This window comes from Strix aluco, chromosome 28 (genome assembly GCF_031877795.1).
Source record: "Strix aluco isolate bStrAlu1 chromosome 28, bStrAlu1.hap1, whole genome shotgun sequence".
Classification (NCBI taxonomy): domain Eukaryota; kingdom Metazoa; phylum Chordata; class Aves; order Strigiformes; family Strigidae; genus Strix; species Strix aluco.
Window position 1 is genome coordinate 1,486,650 of NC_133958.1, and position 16,329 is coordinate 1,502,978.

A 16,329-nucleotide genomic window follows, 5' to 3' on the forward strand; every position below is an offset into this window, starting at 1 on the left:
TAATTCTAGAAGGCCCTGGTTTAATCCTAGGGCACCCAGTTTAACTCTAGGAGGCCCTGGTTTAATCCTCGGAGAGCCCAGTTTCGTCCTAGGGTCACCCCAGCTGGGTATAACTCAATTTATTTCCTCCTGGCAGATCAAAAACCTGAACAGCGGCTTCTCGACGCTGAAGACCATCGTGCCCTTCATCCCCCGCGACCGCAAACCCAGCAAAGTCGACACCCTGAAAGCTGCCACCGAGTACATCCGCCTGCTGCGCCTTGTGCTGGAAGAAACGGGGGGCTTCAAGGTATGGGGGGGGGCAGGGGGTCTTGCCCCAAAATAGACCCCCCCCTCTAACGTGGGTGGGGTTTGGGGGGCCTGGGAGGGATTTTCTTGCTTGACATTTTTTCAGGTTGCAATTAATTTAAAAATGGAAAATAAATTGACGACTTCTTCCTCCAGGGTGGGGAGGGTTTCTCAGAGCAGAAGGATGGGGGGGGGGGGGGACACACAGACCCTCAATTTCAGTGTGTTTTTTAGTTCCCCTTTGCATTTTTCTCCCTCATTTTCCCACCAGCAGGACACCGATGCTGAGCAGGAGCTGGGTGACAGCGGGGGGGTCCCCTCAGGGGGGGCCCCCAGGACCTGGCCTGGCAGTGCCCCCCCCTGCCTGTGGCATCCCCCCACCCTGCCCTCCTGCCCCGGGCCGCTGCAGGAGTTTGGGGGGCCGGTGAGTTGGGGGGGGGGGGGGGGGGGGGGTCAGCCCTGGGTGGGGACGGTGGGATTGGGCACACCCTGGGGGGGGCGGGGGGGCACCCCAGGGGTGAGGGGGGCACCCATGGGCCTTGCAGGGAGCTCCCACCCGTGTGCTCGGGGGTTTGGAAGCCTCTGGTTTATCCTGACATAAACGGGGGTTGATTCAAATCGGCTTTTACCCCCTTAAATTATTCCAAAGGAGCAAAAAAATCTTTTTTTTTTCTTTTTTTCTTTTTGAAGGTTTTTCCGGCCAATCCGTAACAAAACGGGGGGTGTCCTGCAGAGACTCGCGGGGGACCCCGTGCGAGGGCCAAGTTCGATGCTCAAGCACTAATTTTTGGGGCTGCGGCTCCTGTCGTGGGGCCGGATCCAGCCCCACATCCCACTAAACCCAGTACCTCAACCTGCCCCGAACTGGGCGGGGGGGGAGCATCCATCACCCCTAAAACGCGGTGGGGGGGGCTGGAGCTGTAATTAATTGCTGTATGAAAACGTAATTAGCAATTAGCAGTGCTGCTCCTTCCCCGCCAGGTGAGGGCTGGTTTAATATAATTCCTAATAAAATGGGATTTTGGGGGTGTCTGCGATGCTTGTGTGTGTTTCCCCCTCCCTGTTTATTTGAGTTTCCCGGGGGGGGGGGGGGGGGGGTCCGTGGGTTCCCACCCCCCTCCCGTGGGGCGGGGCGGGGGGAGGCGGCGGGGCCACGCGTGGCGTGTCGGCAGAGGGAGCTGGACCTGCGCGGGGGGGGGGGGGGGGGGGGCGGAGGGGGGGGGGGGCGGCCCTTTGTCAGGATGCTCTGAGGAGGAGGAGGTGGGTGATGGCAGCATCCTCCCGGCCGCAGCATCCCCCTCCCTCGGGGAGGGTTTGGGGGGCTGGGGGGCTGGGGGGGGGAAGCAGCTGGGTGACACCCCCCCACCCCCTTTTTCCTTCTTTAATCTCGCCCCCCAAGCTGGCTGCATGCAGATATGGGGGGGGGGGGGCGGCATCTCATCCCATCCCATCCCCCCCCCCCCCCCCCCCCAAGGCCTTTATCCTCTGAGGGCGGTGGGTACCCGACCCCCCCACCCCATAAATCCACATCCACGGGGGGTGCAATGCTGCAGGCCCCCCCACACCCCCCCCCCAATTCCTTTTTTTTTTTTTTAAATATCCTCATCCGCCATCCCTGCGGCTGCCGCAGCGGCGTTGGGTGCGGCGAGGGCGGAGGCGGCCAGGGATGCTTGGGGGGGGGGGGGGGGGGGGGGCGGGATGCAACCTGGGGGTGTCCCCCCCCCCACCCCAGCACCGAGTGATGGCGGGGGGACCCTTAGACACCCCTTTGCTCTCCCTTCTCCTTCTTGGGGGGAAAATCCACGGGGATGCTCAGGACCTCACCGCCGCCTGACGCTCGCCCTCTGGTGTGGGCCGGGGGCTGCCGTGGGACCCCCACACCCCCCCCCCCCCCCCGAATTTTACCCTGGAAAAGGCCCCCCACTTTCTTCTGAGCCAGGTCAGTCCCTGAGCAGCAAAACTGGGGGGACATGGGGGGCTCTGGGGGGTGGGGGGGGGGAGGTGCTCTGCTTTTACATTGGTGAAAGCACCGAGTGATGGGGGGGGGGCTCTGTTTGGGGGTGCCCCCTGGGATTTGGGAGAGCAGCTCAGGTTTGGGCAACTGGCTCTTCCTCGTGTGCACCCCCTCATATTTTTGGGGGTGCAAGCGATGCCCTGTATTTGGGGGGAGCAGCCCCCCCAAAACACCTCATTGATGACACCCTCAGCTGGTGTGGGGGGGGCCGGGGGGGGGGGGTCCGCGGGGGCTGCAATTGGCCCCCGAAACACGCGGCAGCACCGCGGCGTCAACCCCTCGATGGCGTTTGGCCCCGTTTTGGGGCCACCCCAGGGCGGGTGTCACCGGTGCTGCTCCCATCAGTGCACTGAGCTGCCCGTTCTCAGCTGCCGCTTCCCCCCCCCCCGGGCGGGGGGTAACTGAGCCTGGGCGGTGCAGGCAGCGGGGACACCCCCCCCCCCCCGCCCCCCCGAGTGTCTCCTGCTGCCAACTCATCACACCGATGGGCAGGGCGGGGGCCGGCCGCGGCTTATCTCCGGGGCGCAGCTGGGGGATATTTTCGGTGGCTTCTTCGCAATCTGTATTTGTGGAGGGGATGGGGGTGACGGGGACTGACACCGTCCGTCCGTCCGTCCCGCCGGCAGGATGAGCACGGCCGCCAGCCCGGAGCCCCTGCCCTCGCCCCCCGCCCCTGCGCCCCGGTATCTGGAGGGTTTGGCCGAGGATGACCCCGAGTACCTGCGGGCGCGGAACATGGCGGCCGACCTGCGCCAGGACTTCAACATGATGGAGCAGAAGAAACGGGTCACCATGATCCTCCAGAGCCCGGTGAGGGACCCCAAACCCCATCTCCTGTCCCCAAACCCCATCTCCTGTCCCCACCCCACCTCCTGTCCCCACCCCATCCCTCCCATCCCAAAGCAAATGCCCCCATGTGTTGGCTCGGGGCTTGTCCCCACCTGGCTGGTGGTGCCACTGTCACCACCGTGCCACCAAGCTGGTGATGTCACTGCCACCAAGCCTGTGGTGGTTCTGTCATTGAGTTGCCAGTGCCACCGCTGTCACCGTGCCACCAAGCCAGTGGTGTCACTGACACCAAGCTGGCGATACTGCCATCACTGTGCCACCAAGTTGGTGGTGCCACCATTACCATGTCACTAAGCCGGTGGTGCCACCATCACTGTGTCACCAAGCCGGTGGTGTCCCTGACACCAAGCTGGTGGTGCCACCATCACCACGTCACCAAGCCAGCGGTGTCACTGACACCAAGCCCATGGTGCCACCATCACCACGTTACCAAGCCCGTGATGCCACCATCACCGTGTCACCAAGTTGCTGGTGCCACTTCCACCAAGCTGGTGGTGCCACCATCACCGTGTCACCAAGCCGGTGGTGTCCCTGACACCAAGCCCATGGTGCCACCATCACCATGTCACCAAGCTGCTGGTGCCACTTCCACCAAGCTGGTGGTGCCCCCACCCCGGTGCCACCGGATGGTCCCTGCTCGGTCACCGTGTCCCTGCCCCGGGGGAGGTGACACCGGTGGGGCCGGGATGCCGCAGTCTTTCAGGGAGGAGCTGGAGAGCCTCATCCAGGAGCAGATGAAGAAGGGGAACAACTCGTCCCACGTCTGGGCCCTGCGGCAGATCGCTGACTTCATGGCCACCACGTCCCCCGCCGCCCTCCCCACCTCCCCTATGGGTACGGCCACACCTGCCAAAGGCTCTCTGGGGGGAAAATGGAACAATTTGGTGAAATTTTTGAGGGTTTTTCTTAATTTATGGGGTTGTAGGTGATAAAAGATCTGGTAGGGCTCCATCTTTCCTTTCATTTCTAGTAGAGGAGGTGGGAAAGGGCAAGGGGGTAGGGAGGGATTGGGACCGCAGGGACAGAAGGGGGGTCACTCTGCTGCCCCCAACCAGTCACCCCTGAAACCTTGGGGGTCCCCAAAACCTTGGGGGCCCCTGAAACCTTTGGGACCATCAAACCTTAGGGGCCACCAAACCTTTGAGATGACCAAACCCAGCTCCACAACCCTCTGCTCCCCCGTCCCTGCAAAACCCCCAGGGTTGGGGAGCAGGGGGGAGTTAACCCTGCCCCCCCCCGCCCCCATCTCCCGCTCACCATGAGGGGGTGGCACGTCCCCAGGGCTGGCGGCTGTCACCCCCATCAATGACCTGCACGGCCCCGAGGCGCCAGCGCTGGCCAAGGGGGAGCGGTTGATGCGCTGCAAGGTGGGCAGCATCCACCGCCTGCTCGACCTCTACGGCTGGGCCCAGCTGGGACACGCCGCCGTCACCGTGAGCACCCCGACACCGGGGGGGGGGGGGGGGTCGGGGGGGGGGTGTTCCCTTCGGGAGGGGGGTACTTTTGGGCTTTGGGGTTGTTTGGGGGGGTTGGGACGGGTGGGTGTTATGGGCGTTTTGGAGGAGGGTGCAGGGGTTGGGAGTTTTGGGGGTTTTTTTCGGGGGGGGGGGTGTTGAGGGAAATTTTTGGGTGGCTTATATTTTGGGGGGGCTTTGGGGAGTGTTTGGGGGGGTGGTTTTCTTGGGAGGGGTTTTGAGGGGTTTGGGTGGGTGAGGTTTACAGGGTTTGGGGGTGGGTTTTGGGGGGGTTGAGTGGGTTGGTGGTTTTGGGGGGGGCAGGGGTTTGGGGGTTTTCTTGGGGGGGGGTTGGGGGGTTCTTTGGGGGAGTTGGTTTTTATATGTGGGTTGGGATCTGTTGGGGGAGTTGATTTTTGGGGGGAGGGGGGAGTTTGGGATGATTTTGGGCAGCTGAGGATTTTTGGGGGGTTTTGGTGGAAGGGTTAGGTTTGGGGGTGGGGGGGTTGTTGTTTATTTTTTAATTTTTTTATACCCACACGGGCTTTTTCCCGGCGCAGCTGCGGGTGAGCAAGGAGCAGGAGCATTTCTTGGTGGCCCCGCAGGGGCTGGCGTGCAGCGAGGTGACAGCCGCCAGCCTGGTGAGTGCGCCTGTCCCTGTCATCCCCCCCACCACAAACCCTCCTGGGGTGGGGGGGGCACCGGCCACCTCTGAGCCCCCAAATCTCCCCCCCCAGATCAAGGTGAACGTGCTGGGGGCCGTGGTGGAGCAGGGCAGCACCAGCTTCGCCCCCGACGCCCGCAGCTTCAGCCTCCACGCCGCCATCTACGCCGCCCGCCCCGACACCCGCTGCATCATCCGCTTGCACACGCCGGCCACCGCCGCAGTAAGATATTGGCGGGGGGGGACAAATGGGATTTTTTAGGGGGGACGGGGAGGGGTTTTGTCACCCTGCCTGCTCCGCCGCAGGTGTCGGCCATGCGCTGCGGCGTGCTGCCCATCTCCCGCGCCGCGCTGCTGCTGGGGGACGTCGCCTACTTCGACTTCCGCGGGGAGGTGGAGGACGAAGCCGATCGGGTCGAGCTCCAAAAATCCCTCGGTCCCACCTGCAAGGTGAGGGGACACTGAGTGGGGGGGGGATGAGGGCCACCCCGCTGTCCCCGTCCCCTCCTCCTTGCCCTGCTGACGTCTCCCCTCCCCGTGCTCGGTGCTGCAGATCTTGGTGCTGCGCAACCACGGGGTGCTGGCGCTGGGTGACACCGCCGAGGAGGCCTTTTACAGCATCTTCCATCTGCAGGCGGCCTGCGAGATCCAGGTGAGCGCCCGGCCCGTGCCGGGGCATGTGCTGAGCTGTGCATGGTCTCAGCTGCCAGGGTGATGCCCCTGGGAATGTGCACCGAGCTGTGCACGGGCTCAGCTGCCAGCACCGTGCCCCAGGAGCTTGCGCTGAGCTGTGCTGGGTCTCTGAAGGCAGCGGGTTGCTCTGAGACCGTGCACTGAGCTGTGTCAGGTCTCTGCAGCCAGCGCTGTGCCCTGGCACCATGCACTGAGCTGTGCCAGGTCTCTGCAGCCAGCACAGTGTCCTGGGACCATGCACTGAGCTGTGTACAGTCTCTGCAGCCAGTGTGGTGCCCTGGCTCCATGCACTGAGCTGTGCCAGGTCTCTGCAGCCAGCGCGGTGCCCTGGCTCCATGCACTGAGCTGTGTACAGTCTCTGCAGCCAGCGCTGTGCCCTGGCTCCATGCACTGAGCTGTGTACAGTCTCTGCAGCCAGCGCTGTGCCCTGGCTCCATGCACTGAGCTGTGTACAGTCTCTGCAGCCAGCGCTGTGCCCTGGCACCATGCACTGAGCTGTGCCAGGTCTCTGCCACCAGCACAGTGCCCAGGATGGGACAGACCAGCGCAGCCGCGGGGCCCGCGGGCAGGTCTGGGGCCATCCCCCTCCGGCTGCATCAGCTGCTTCTCCCCGGGCTTGGCCGTAGGTGTCGGCGCTGGCGAGCGCGGGCGGCGCGGAGAACCTGATCGTGCTGGAGCGCGCCAAGCACCGGCCCCACGAGGTGGGCTCCGTGCGCTGGGCCGGCAGCACCTTCGGGCCCATGCAGAAGAGCCGCCTGGGCGAGCACGAATTCGAAGCCCTGATGAGGATGCTGGACAACCTGGTGAGCACCAGCCAGTGCCAAAAAGCATCAAGCTCCCCCGAAACGCACAAAAATATCTTTTTTTTTTTTTTTTTATCCCTGTATTATTCACAACCGAGCGCTCTCTGCCTTTCCAGGGTTACCGCACGGGCTACACCTACCGCTACCCCTTCGTGCAGGAGAAGAGCAAGCCCAAAAGTGACGTGCTGATCCCCGCCACGGTGACGGCCTTCGTCTTCGAGGAGGAGGCCGCCCCCGTGCCCGCGCTGCGGCAGCACGCCCAGAAGCAACAGAAGGAGAAGACGCGGTGGCTCAACACCCCCAACACCTACATGAGGGTCAACGTGGCCGAGGAGCAGCAGGGCAGCGCCGGCAGCCAGAAAACGAAGACGACGGTGCGGGGCTGCCACGACGTCCCGGGGAGGGGGGGTTGGTTAATTTGGGACGGGGGCTGGCTTGGGGAATGGCATCAGCCCCCCGACCCTATATTTATTTTAAAATCCCACCTCCCCAGCCCTGAGGGCCGAGCACCACAGGTTTTATCGGGGTCTCCCCTCTATGCAACATGCATTTATTGGGGTCTCCTCTCTTCACTGATGTGTCTTTATCGGGGTTTCCACACGCAGTGGCTGAAAGCAGACGAGGTGGAAAAAGGCAGCAGCGGGACCCCCATCCGAATCGAGAACCCAAACCAGTTTGTGCCCCTCTACACGGACCCGCAGGAGGTGCTGGAGATGAGGAACAAGGTACAGTCCCCGTCTTGGAAGTCCCCGATGGGTTTTGGGATGCGGGTGCAGGGGTCTCGGCAGACCCTGGGGCAAGGGGGAGGCTTTTTCCCTCTCCTCACTCTGCATCTCGCCCACAGATCCGGGAGCAAAACCGCCAGGACGTGAAGTCGGCCGGGCCCCAGTCACAGCTGCTGGCCAGCGTGATCGCCGAGACCAGCCGCAGCCCCGTGCGTCCCCCCGTGTCCCCAGCCCCACGTCCCCTCCCCGGAGCACCCAGCCCCTTCCCTGCCTCCTCGGCATCCCACCAGTTGGAGGTGGGGAGGTGACACCGCTCCGGGGGGGCTCTTTCAGTCCACAGAGAGCCATTTGGGGGATGCAGAGGCCAAAGAGGCGTCCCGGGAGGAGGCACCCCCCGAACCGGAGCCCCCGAACCCCTTCAGCCAGCTCACGGACCAGGAGCTGGAGGAGTACAAGCAGGAGGTGGAGAGGAAAAAGCTGGGGCTGCAGGGTAGGAGGGGTACAGGGGAGCCCTGATCCCAAATCCCCCTCGGGGCCTGGCACCCAGCGGACCCCGGGGCCAGCGCATCTCTCCACCGGCAGGCGAGAAGGACAGCGCTGCAGAGGAGAGCCAGGCCCCCCCCGCCGAAAAATCCCCCCCCACCTCCCCGCCGCAGAGCCCGGCCGCGGTGCCGGCAGAGAGCCCGGCCCCGACGCCTGCGGAGCCCTCGGAGGGTGAGTGGGGCCGGCGAGCGCCCGGGCTCGCCCAGCGAGCGGAGAGGAGGAGCTGGGGTGTCCAGTGAGCAACCAAAATGAGGGGGATGAGGGTGGCTGTAGCCAGACCACGCCAAAACGCAGATAAATGTCACCCTCCCGCGTCCATTTGCCTTTCCCTCGGGGGGTCCCCGCTTCGGTGGGGGCGAGCACCGACGGGGATTCACATCGCAAAGGCACCACTTGCCTTGAACGTCACAGCAGGAGGACGTGAGCGTCCACCAGTGGCTTTGCGGGGTGGCAGGGGACACCTCAGTCCCCCTCCGAACGCGCCGACGGGTGCGACGTTCCCGTTATTTTACGCTCCCTACAAACCGCAGCGGGTCTCGGGGCGCGGGAGAGGCTTCTCGCTTTCTCATCGTGTCTCTGGTGTCTGTCTGTCTGTCTCTCCACAAACGTCTTCCTTTCTCTTTCCTCCACGTGTGGCTTTCACCCAAGGAGTTACCTCTGACTCTGAATACTTGTCACCGTAGTAAGTACGGAGAGGCCGTCCTTGAGCCTCGCTAGCTCGGGGTGACCTTGCTCTCCGCGGCCCGTTTCAGACGCGCTCCTTTGGGGAGCGACACCCCGCTCAGGGTTTTGCAGAAGGAAATGCCTTGGGTTGCCTTGTTTTGGGTTTTTTTTGCTGCCTGCTTTATTTCCAGCGGCGAGGCCAGGACGGAGCCAGCCGCCTTCCCTGCCTGCCTCTTCCCAGCTCTCCATCCCACCGTCGCTTGTCCCGCGGGGAGGGGGGGGAAGAGTCAGGAAAGCGGCGCCTGCGGCGGGAGGGGATTTGGTCCCAGCGCTCTCCATCCGTGGGAGCCAAATCCTGCTCCTGCCCAGGTTCAACCGGCGAGTTGGGGGAAATTTAAACCTCCACAGCGCCGGTCACCGCTGCCCCAAGCCTCACCTCCCCTCTTTCCCCTCCCCAAGGTGACAAGAAGGCGGACGGCGGCCAAGCGCCGGCCGATTCCGCCACCGAGAAGGAGCCGCCGGCGGTGGTGAACGGGAAGGACGAGGAGCAAAGCACCGAGGAAAACCTGGGCAAAACGGGGAGCCGGACAACCGCCCCCGCCGACGCCAACCAGGATGCCCCCAAGGAGAAGGAGACGGTGACCAGCAGCCCCGTCTCCCCCGAAGGTTCACCCTCCAAATCACCCTCGAAGAAGAAGAAGAAATTCCGGACCCCGTCTTTCCTGAAAAAAGGCAAAAAGAAGGAAAAGATCGAATCTTGAGTCTCCTCCGAGGCCTCCCGCCGCAGCGGCGGCCGGGAACCTCTCTGGACGGAGGCGCTGAGGCGGAGGGACGGCTCCTGCGTCGTGCGTCTGGCCGAGGCGCAGCCGAAAACCCCGGAGGCGAGTTGTTTTCTGGGTACTCCTGGCACGAGGCACCTCGTCCCCTGTCACCCGCTTTTGGAGGCGGTCACTGAGCTTACGAAAGATTGTGGCCCCTGTTTGCCGCTTGGGGAAATACCCGCTGCGATCTCCCTCCTCCCACGAGCTCTCCCTTCTCCCTCCTGGGCACCAGCCCCTTCCCACGCGTGGGCTGAGGGTTGTTTTTTTTTTCCCCACCCGCCGCTTGCAGAGCCCTCGTGAAATGTGGGGCGCAGCCCGAATCCGCTTGGTTTGAGGAAGAAAAGGGTGTTTTGTTGTTATTTTTTTTTCACCTTCTGTTTCAAGCTCCGCTGGAATGGCTTGCGCTTCACCCCTGGGGCAAAATTGTTGGCCACGTCGCCAGGGGAATCAGCTCAAGCCGAACGTGGAGGGATTGCTCTCCCCGAAGGAGAGGCCAAGGCAGTGGGCCTGGGAGCCTTTCCTTCCAGGATCGTAATCTTCCTCTCCCCGGGACGGAAAGCCATTTTCAGTCCCCTTCTCCTGGTGCCACCGTCTCACGTATTCACCGTACGAGGATTTCACACCGCCGGGAAAGCCCCCGCGACACTGCACGAACTGCACCTGAGAAGGGAGAAGAAAAGAGCCTCCGGGAAGTGTCTGTGTTATTTAAAACTGAGCAAAACTTCACTCACTAAGTGCTACTTTGGGATGAACACACGCTGCTGATTCACTTCAGTCAGAGGCACTGCCAACACCGCCACCCCCAACCCCACCACCACTTCCCGGCGACGCCGGCACCCGCGCCCGCCGCTGTGCCAGGTCTCTGCTCACACCGACCCCGGGCTCAGCGAGCACCCGTGCACGCAGCCAAGGCCAGATCGTTGCTTTTCCCCAGCTCTGGACTCCCGAGCACAAGATAAAATCCTCCTCCTTGGCGTTCCCGTCCCACCCAGCCTCGCCTCCCCGCCTCCAGCGCTCCGTACGGCGACACGACCCATCGTTACAACCTCCCAGCCGTGCCCAAAGGGAATAAGAAAACCAGCGACGCCCACTTGCCCCGCAGCTGCTCCAACGCTGGTATTTAGGGGACAAAACCACCAGGATCGGCCCCCATCCTCCTGCAAACCACAGGGGTTTGCCATCTTCTGGGGGTGCTCACCCCAAGCCTGCCTGCACGGGCAGCTGCCTGCGTGGGCAACGCTGCCGTGGGGAAAGGGCTTCCCTGACAGAGCCCAAGCGCCCACCGGGTCCTGTCTGCCAGGGGCTTGGGCTGCAGCAAGGAGCCCCAGAACCCCCCCTCCGAGGGCACTGGGTTTCCTCACCCCAATATGATTTTCCCATGTGCCACCACTACATTTTCAAAGCCTGCTCGCTGCTGCGAGGCAGCTCTTGGTTTTTGTTTTCCCCACCAGAAGAGCAGAAAGCCCGTGGGCCAGGCAGCAATTTTGGGGGCGAGGACACGGGGCGGAGTGGGGCGCAGGCAGGGAGCAGTCAAAGGGAGGAGGTTTGTAAACACAGGTTGGTTTTCTTTGCAGAGCTGCGATATGGGGTGTGTCAGGCAAATTCTGAATTGAAAAGTCAAACGTGAGAAGCTTTTAAAAATTACAAAAATACACACCTAGCAGGTACGTTGCCGGAGCCCCAGAGCCGACCTGAGCCCAGTATTTGGGGAGAGCATTTGCCCTGTCTAAGGTCCACCCCAAGCTCCAGTGCTGGGTTAGAGCCACAGCCCCCCCATCACGCTCCTGCAAGGACCAGGGTGAGAGTGGGGGGCGAGGGGAGACCCTCAGCTCCTAAACTCACCACCCGCGACGGAGGGCGGCAACAGCAGCCCGGTGCTTGTGCCTATACTCATTGTCTCTTCAGCAGACAGCCTTTGAGCCACAAACCACAGCTCTGGAACCGTTTCCCGTGGGGTGTTGTTTACTGCCACTGATTTTAAGGCTGCTTGAGGCCATTTTTGCCATCTAGCCTGTCCCCCTGCATGACCCAGGCCAGAAAAGCCCCCGCAGGGACAGCTGCGTTGCATCCCCCAGCCGGCACGGTCGCTCCCGGGGCGATTACCTGAATTACAACACTGCCGCACAGCCCAGCGCTGGAGCGGCCGGCGCCGCCGCAGGGAGGCTGCAGCCCCTTTTCCTCCAAGGGTCTGTCCCCAGGGGTTTTGTGACCCCTTTTCTCCAAGGGCTGGGGGTTTTTCAGAGGAGACAGGGATTTGTTTCCCCCCTCGGTGGAAGTCTGGGGCGCATCAGTCATCTCATGCAGCGTAGGGAAGGGAGAGATACCGGTGCCTTCAGCAGGGAGGAAGGCTCAAATGGCCGCCGCCGCCGTGATGTGGGTCCTCAGCGCTTAGCTAGAAGAAAACAGATACAGGATCACCCCTCCGGATAACTTTTCCCTTCTCCCCTGCCAGCGTTTTGCCCGCTGCTTGCAGGCAGGCCCCTGGCTCGCTGCTTTTTCTCTCCCCTCTTTTTGGCAAGGCTGCCTGGACCCAAGCACCCCAGTCTGAGCTCTGGGTGTGGGTTTTCTGCAGCGGGGAGGTGGGGATGTATCCCTGGCTGCCGGCTGCGAGGCATATCGTTAGTCCAGTGTCCCAAGAGGTGTTGATCACCGCCCACAGGCCTTGTGCTCATCGCCCTCCATATCTGCACCCTCAACTGAAAGGAAGAGAGGCCGGATTTCCATCTTTGGCCACAGCTACACCGACACGCCGCAGGAAAAGGAGGGCGATGCCAGAGTTTCAACTGGATTCACACCTGTGTTGCTGCCTGGGGCTGGCAGACACCCCGGGCCCAGCCCGGAGGGCCCCGGTGAGGGTGCGGTTGCTGAACACCCACCGAAATGAAGCTGAGAAGAGGCTGCCTGCCCCCGGGTCTGCCGCCGCGGCCTGGAGGGGAGCACGGGCGGGAGCGGGGCGTCCACCTGCCTGCGGGCTGGCGAGGGCAACCGCCGGTGTCTGACAATCGTCGCTGGAAAGCGCTGTGTAACGCCTGTCTGTAAATAAACCCCGTGTTTGGCACCCGCCAGCGCTGTGGAGCTTGGGGCAGGGGGGGGCTGAGGGGGTGTCATGGCCGCCCCGGGGGCCTGGGCCGGGGGAGCACGGCCTCGCTGCCGGGGTGGGGGGATCACGGCCTCGCCGAGGCTCCGGGCCCGCAGGCCCCGGCTCTGGATGCGGAGGGGAGGCCGCCCCGCAGCCGTGGGGACCCTCCCGGACCGTGTTCGCTGCGGAACCGAAAGGCGGCGGCGCCGGTTCCGGCGGGAGCGGGAAGGGGGCCGGACCGGAAGTGCGCGGAGCGCGGCCGGAAGTGCGGGCTGAGGGGCGGCCATGGGCCGCAGCCGCTCCCGGTCGCCGCCGCGGCGCGGTGAGGGGGAACGGGGGGTGGGAGCGGGGCGGGGGGACTCAGGGAGAGGCTCCGGGGAGGACCCGGCGGGAGGAAGGAAGGATCCGGGCCCTTGGGGGGAAGGTGGAGGAGCCAGGCCCGGGGCGGGGAGCCCAGGCCCGCGGCCCAGGGGTAGGGGAGGGCCCTGGGGCTTCACCCAGCTCTTGGGCGAGGGGGTAAAACCCCTCCAGGGCGGTAAAACCCCTCTGTTCTTCGCTCTGGGGAGAGCAGAGGCTCCCTTCCTCCACCTCCTCCTCCTCCTCCCGCACACTGAATCCCGTCCCCCTCCACGCACCTCAGCTTTTCGGGGACCGACCTGCCGACAGGTTGGTCACCCCAATCCTGGGTGAAGGGCTTTTCCTGCCGCTCTTCCCACTTCTGGGGGTGCTGGTGGGGGTCTCTGAGCCCAGCCATGGAGGGATCGGTGGGAGGGGGTTGTTACAGAGTCTCTGCTTGGAAGCTGTCGCAGCGTCGGTGGGATTTTCTCTGAAAATCGGGCAGTGAAAGGGGAGAGATGTCAGGATGCAGAAACTAAGCCGAGCGCTGCCTTTCTCTGAGCAGAGCGCAGGCGTTCACGGTCCACCTCACGGGAGAGGGAGAGGAGGCGAAGAGAGCGATCGCGGTCCCGGGACAGGGACAGGAGGAGGAGCCGTTCTCGCTCCCCGCACAGGAGACGGTCCAGGTGAGGGGCAGAAACACCAACACCGGGGTGGGGACGAGCTGGAGAGCCCGGCCGAGGGCAGCGAGGGGCTGGTGGGAACTTGTGAACGCTGTAAAACCGTCTGCGGTAACGGCACAGCCGGGGAGCTGCAAACACCCCTGCGTTTGCAACGTCAGGTCACCGAGACGGCACCGATCCAGCTCCTCCTCCCCGCCGCGGCTGAAGGAGCGGCGGGATGAAGAGAAGAAGGAGGTAAAGGACTCCAAAGGCAAAGAGCGTCAGATCACAGGTGAGGGGGTGGATTTTCCTCCTTAAATACATCCTGGGTTCCCCATTTGGGTTGGGACCAGCCCAGGGGACATGCGGGTGCTTGATTAAAGTGTTTTTGGTGAACCCCAGTGGCTGTGTTTGTTGAACTCATTTATTTCCCTCTGCAGAGGAGGATTTGCAGGGCAAGACAGAAGAGGAAATTGAGATGATGAAAACGATGGGGTTTGCCTCTTTCGACACAACAAAAGTGAGTGTGGGTCGGCTTGGTGGAGCCCACAGCTGCCTCCGATGGGCTTGGTGGTGTCACTGTGCCCTTTTTGGGGGTAACACGCTCAGTTTTGTGACCTTTTTTCTTAATGTCTTTCAGGGGAAGAAGGTGGACGGTGCCGCAAATGCGTACGCCATCAACGTGTCCCAGAAGAGGAAGTACAGGTTTGTGCCCAGCCTTTTTTTTTTGGGAGGAAAGAGAATTTCTTTGATGAGGTAACGCAGCGCGGAGGAAACTCTGCGGCCGTACAGCGAAGCTGCTGTCTCTCAGCGCGTGCAGCGGGGGCGATCTGGCTTCTCGGGCCTTCAGAAAAAAGCAAAGTTTGCTGGTTTATTGTCAAACAGAGGTAAGAGGCCTCTGGTTTCTCCTGGAAGTGGTGAAAGCACAGAGATGAGCGGCGAAAGAGCACGTTGCCTGCGGGCAGGACGGGCCAGGTGTGGCCTGAGAGGAGTTGGAGCAGCGGGCCTGCTTAAGCAACACTGCCTGTTTCTTACCAAAAAAAAAACAACCACTCAGTTTATCAATTCTGCTCCCTTTTTGATGGAAACTGGAGCGTGCAGCTGGGCTGTGCTGCCGGGCTTTGGCTTTTAGCTGGCCAGAGCCGAGCCCAAACGAGCCACCTCCTCGCTGGGAGGTTCCCTGCCCTCGTTTGTGCGAATCTGCAGGGAATTCGATTCCCCGCGGCCACTGAGCGCGTTCACAGGATATTTTTGGGGTGGATTTCTTAGAGGTGGGAGCCCCACAGGGGTGTTGTCCCTGCGCTGATGCCAGTTCCTCCCCTCCGGCCGCAGGCAGTACATGAACAGAAAAGGAGGATTCAACAGACCCCTGGATTTCATCGCTTGACGCTGGGCTCGCTCGGGGGAGAACCACCCGCTGAGAAGGACGTCGCTCCCTGGCGCGGGCGGCTCAGAGACCGGATTTCAGAGGAATTTGGGGTTATTCCCAACAAATCCCGCCGCGCTCGCCCTGCCCCGCAGCCAGAGCGGGTACGAGTCACCGTTTCCCGGAGTCTTTGGTTTTGTTGTTTGTTTGGTTTTTTTTTTACAATATCCCTCGTGGTTTATTCCTCACCGGGATGTCGTTGTATTTTTCCTGTTGCTGTTTTTTGACACACCCTGTTCCCTGTTAAAATAAAACCCTGTATATATTTTTCCTTTTATTTTTGTAATTCAGGAATAAAACACGGACGAGGAGGCTGCTGGAAACCTCCATCCAGTTGTTTCCCCGAGCCATTGCAGTTGCATGTCCTGGGGACTTTATGCCCCAAAACGTTTTAGTTCCTGTGTCGCACAAATACATATAAATTTATACAAATAAATTAAAACACTGTTGCTGCAGCAGCACCCATTTGGGGCCTTCTACTGCAGAAAACCGCTTTTTTTTTGCTTATTTTTCAGCGGCCCAGCTGGGTGTTTTCAGACAGCGGGGTGATCCACTTGCTTCTTGGCTTCCGTCTTTTGCTAATTAATGTCTTTTGCTAATTAATTAACACCTGGCTTGCCCCAGGCGCGGGGAGAGGCTGAGGGAAGTCCTGGGGTCAAAATGGAGGTGTGGGGAGCAGGGGAGTGGTCGGAGGGGGCTGGTGCTTCACCCCCCCAGTTATCAGTTTGGGGAGGAAGCGGTGCTGGGGGTGGGTCCCCCACTTGTCACCTGCACTCTTGGGGGGACACCTGCCCCCCCCGGGGGGGGTGTGGGATATGGGGTGCTGTGCTGGGGGGCTCCCAGTTTGGGGGGGGGCCTTTGGGTGCTCCCTGCCCTGGCTGGGAGGTCCCTGCTTTGGGGAATGGGGGAGCCCCGGTGCTCCCTGCCCTGCCTGGGGGGGTCCTTCCCCGGGGGGTCCCCGTGCCCCCCGCCCCGCCGGGCTCACGTTGCCGGCTGGCGCCCATGCCCCGCCCCCTCCCCGCTTCCCGCCCCGCCATTGGCTGTCCGGGCAGGAAGTGAGTCAGGGCGCGGGGCGAGGCGGTTGGGAAGGGCCAGGCTGGCCCGCTGGGTGGGCGGGGCGCTGCGGGAGGCCGGACCAATGGTGGGAGGGCGTGGCGCTTTCGGCCAATGACAGCGAGCGCGGGGCGTGGCCTCGGGCACGGCCCCCTCCCTCCCTCCTTCCCCTGCCCAGTGCTGGGCGGGGCCTCCCTCGCCCTTCCTCCAATAGGCATCTGCGGCGGGGGGGGCGTCACCCAATGAGCGGCGGCGA

The 16,329-nt window shown here is 62.7% G+C and overlaps 2 protein-coding genes and 1 long non-coding RNA gene across 5 annotated transcripts; all 3 read left to right on the forward strand.

Moving 5' to 3' along the window:
- The first annotated feature begins 125 nt into the window (after window positions 1-125).
- LOC141915986 (uncharacterized) lies at window positions 126-1,325 on the forward strand. 2 transcript variants are annotated; one of them, XR_012621047.1, is made up of 3 exons: window positions 126-289; window positions 560-712; window positions 979-1,325. It is a non-coding gene; the product is annotated as an uncharacterized LOC141915986 (long non-coding RNA). The 2 variants fall into 2 exon arrangements; XR_012621048.1 differs by having other exon boundaries at window positions 563-712.
- Window positions 1,326-2,111: 786 nt separating this feature from the next.
- On the forward strand, window positions 2,112-12,575 carry ADD2 (adducin 2). Of its 2 annotated transcripts, XM_074807894.1 has the most exons (15): window positions 2,112-2,227; window positions 2,929-3,112; window positions 3,847-3,985; window positions 4,433-4,584; window positions 5,166-5,246; window positions 5,343-5,492; window positions 5,576-5,719; window positions 5,823-5,921; window positions 6,589-6,765; window positions 6,882-7,139; window positions 7,371-7,490; window positions 7,610-7,699; window positions 7,824-7,980; window positions 8,073-8,204; window positions 9,156-12,575. In XM_074807894.1, exons 2-15 carry the CDS (start codon window positions 2,930-2,932, stop codon window positions 9,455-9,457), a joined length of 2,184 nt encoding a protein of 727 aa, XP_074663995.1. In that variant the 5' UTR covers window positions 2,112-2,227; window position 2,929; the 3' UTR covers window positions 9,458-12,575. The 2 variants fall into 2 exon arrangements, with proteins under 2 accessions (XP_074663995.1, XP_074663994.1); XM_074807893.1 differs by lacking the exon at window positions 2,112-2,227 and having other exon boundaries at window positions 2,978-3,985.
- Window positions 12,576-12,834: 259 nt separating this feature from the next.
- SNRNP27 (small nuclear ribonucleoprotein U4/U6.U5 subunit 27) lies at window positions 12,835-15,478 on the forward strand. The gene is made up of 6 exons (XM_074808203.1): window positions 12,835-12,918; window positions 13,498-13,618; window positions 13,774-13,886; window positions 14,035-14,114; window positions 14,235-14,299; window positions 14,927-15,478. Exons 1-6 carry the CDS (start codon window positions 12,882-12,884, stop codon window positions 14,979-14,981), a joined length of 471 nt encoding a protein of 156 aa, XP_074664304.1. The 5' UTR covers window positions 12,835-12,881; the 3' UTR covers window positions 14,982-15,478.
- Window positions 15,479-16,329: the final 851 nt, after the last annotated feature.

Excerpts from the sequence above, each read along its gene's own strand:
- ADD2 (XM_074807893.1), top strand. The coding sequence starts at position 3,436 with ATGTCACTAAGCCGGTGGTGCCACCATCACTGTGTCACCAAGCCGGTG. Across the intron at positions 4,585-5,165 it reads TGGGACACGCCGCCGTCACC|CTGCGGGTGAGCAAGGAGCA; the intron begins GTGAGCACCCCG and ends TTCCCGGCGCAG. Across the intron at positions 5,720-5,822 it reads CCCTCGGTCCCACCTGCAAG|ATCTTGGTGCTGCGCAACCA; the intron begins GTGAGGGGACAC and ends TCGGTGCTGCAG.
- SNRNP27 (XM_074808203.1), top strand. The coding sequence starts at position 12,882 with ATGGGCCGCAGCCGCTCCCGGTCGCCGCCGCGGCGCG. Across the intron at positions 12,919-13,497 it reads CCGGTCGCCGCCGCGGCGCG|AGCGCAGGCGTTCACGGTCC; the intron begins GTGAGGGGGAAC and ends TTCTCTGAGCAG. Across the intron at positions 13,619-13,773 it reads CCGCACAGGAGACGGTCCAG|GTCACCGAGACGGCACCGAT; the intron begins GTGAGGGGCAGA and ends TTGCAACGTCAG.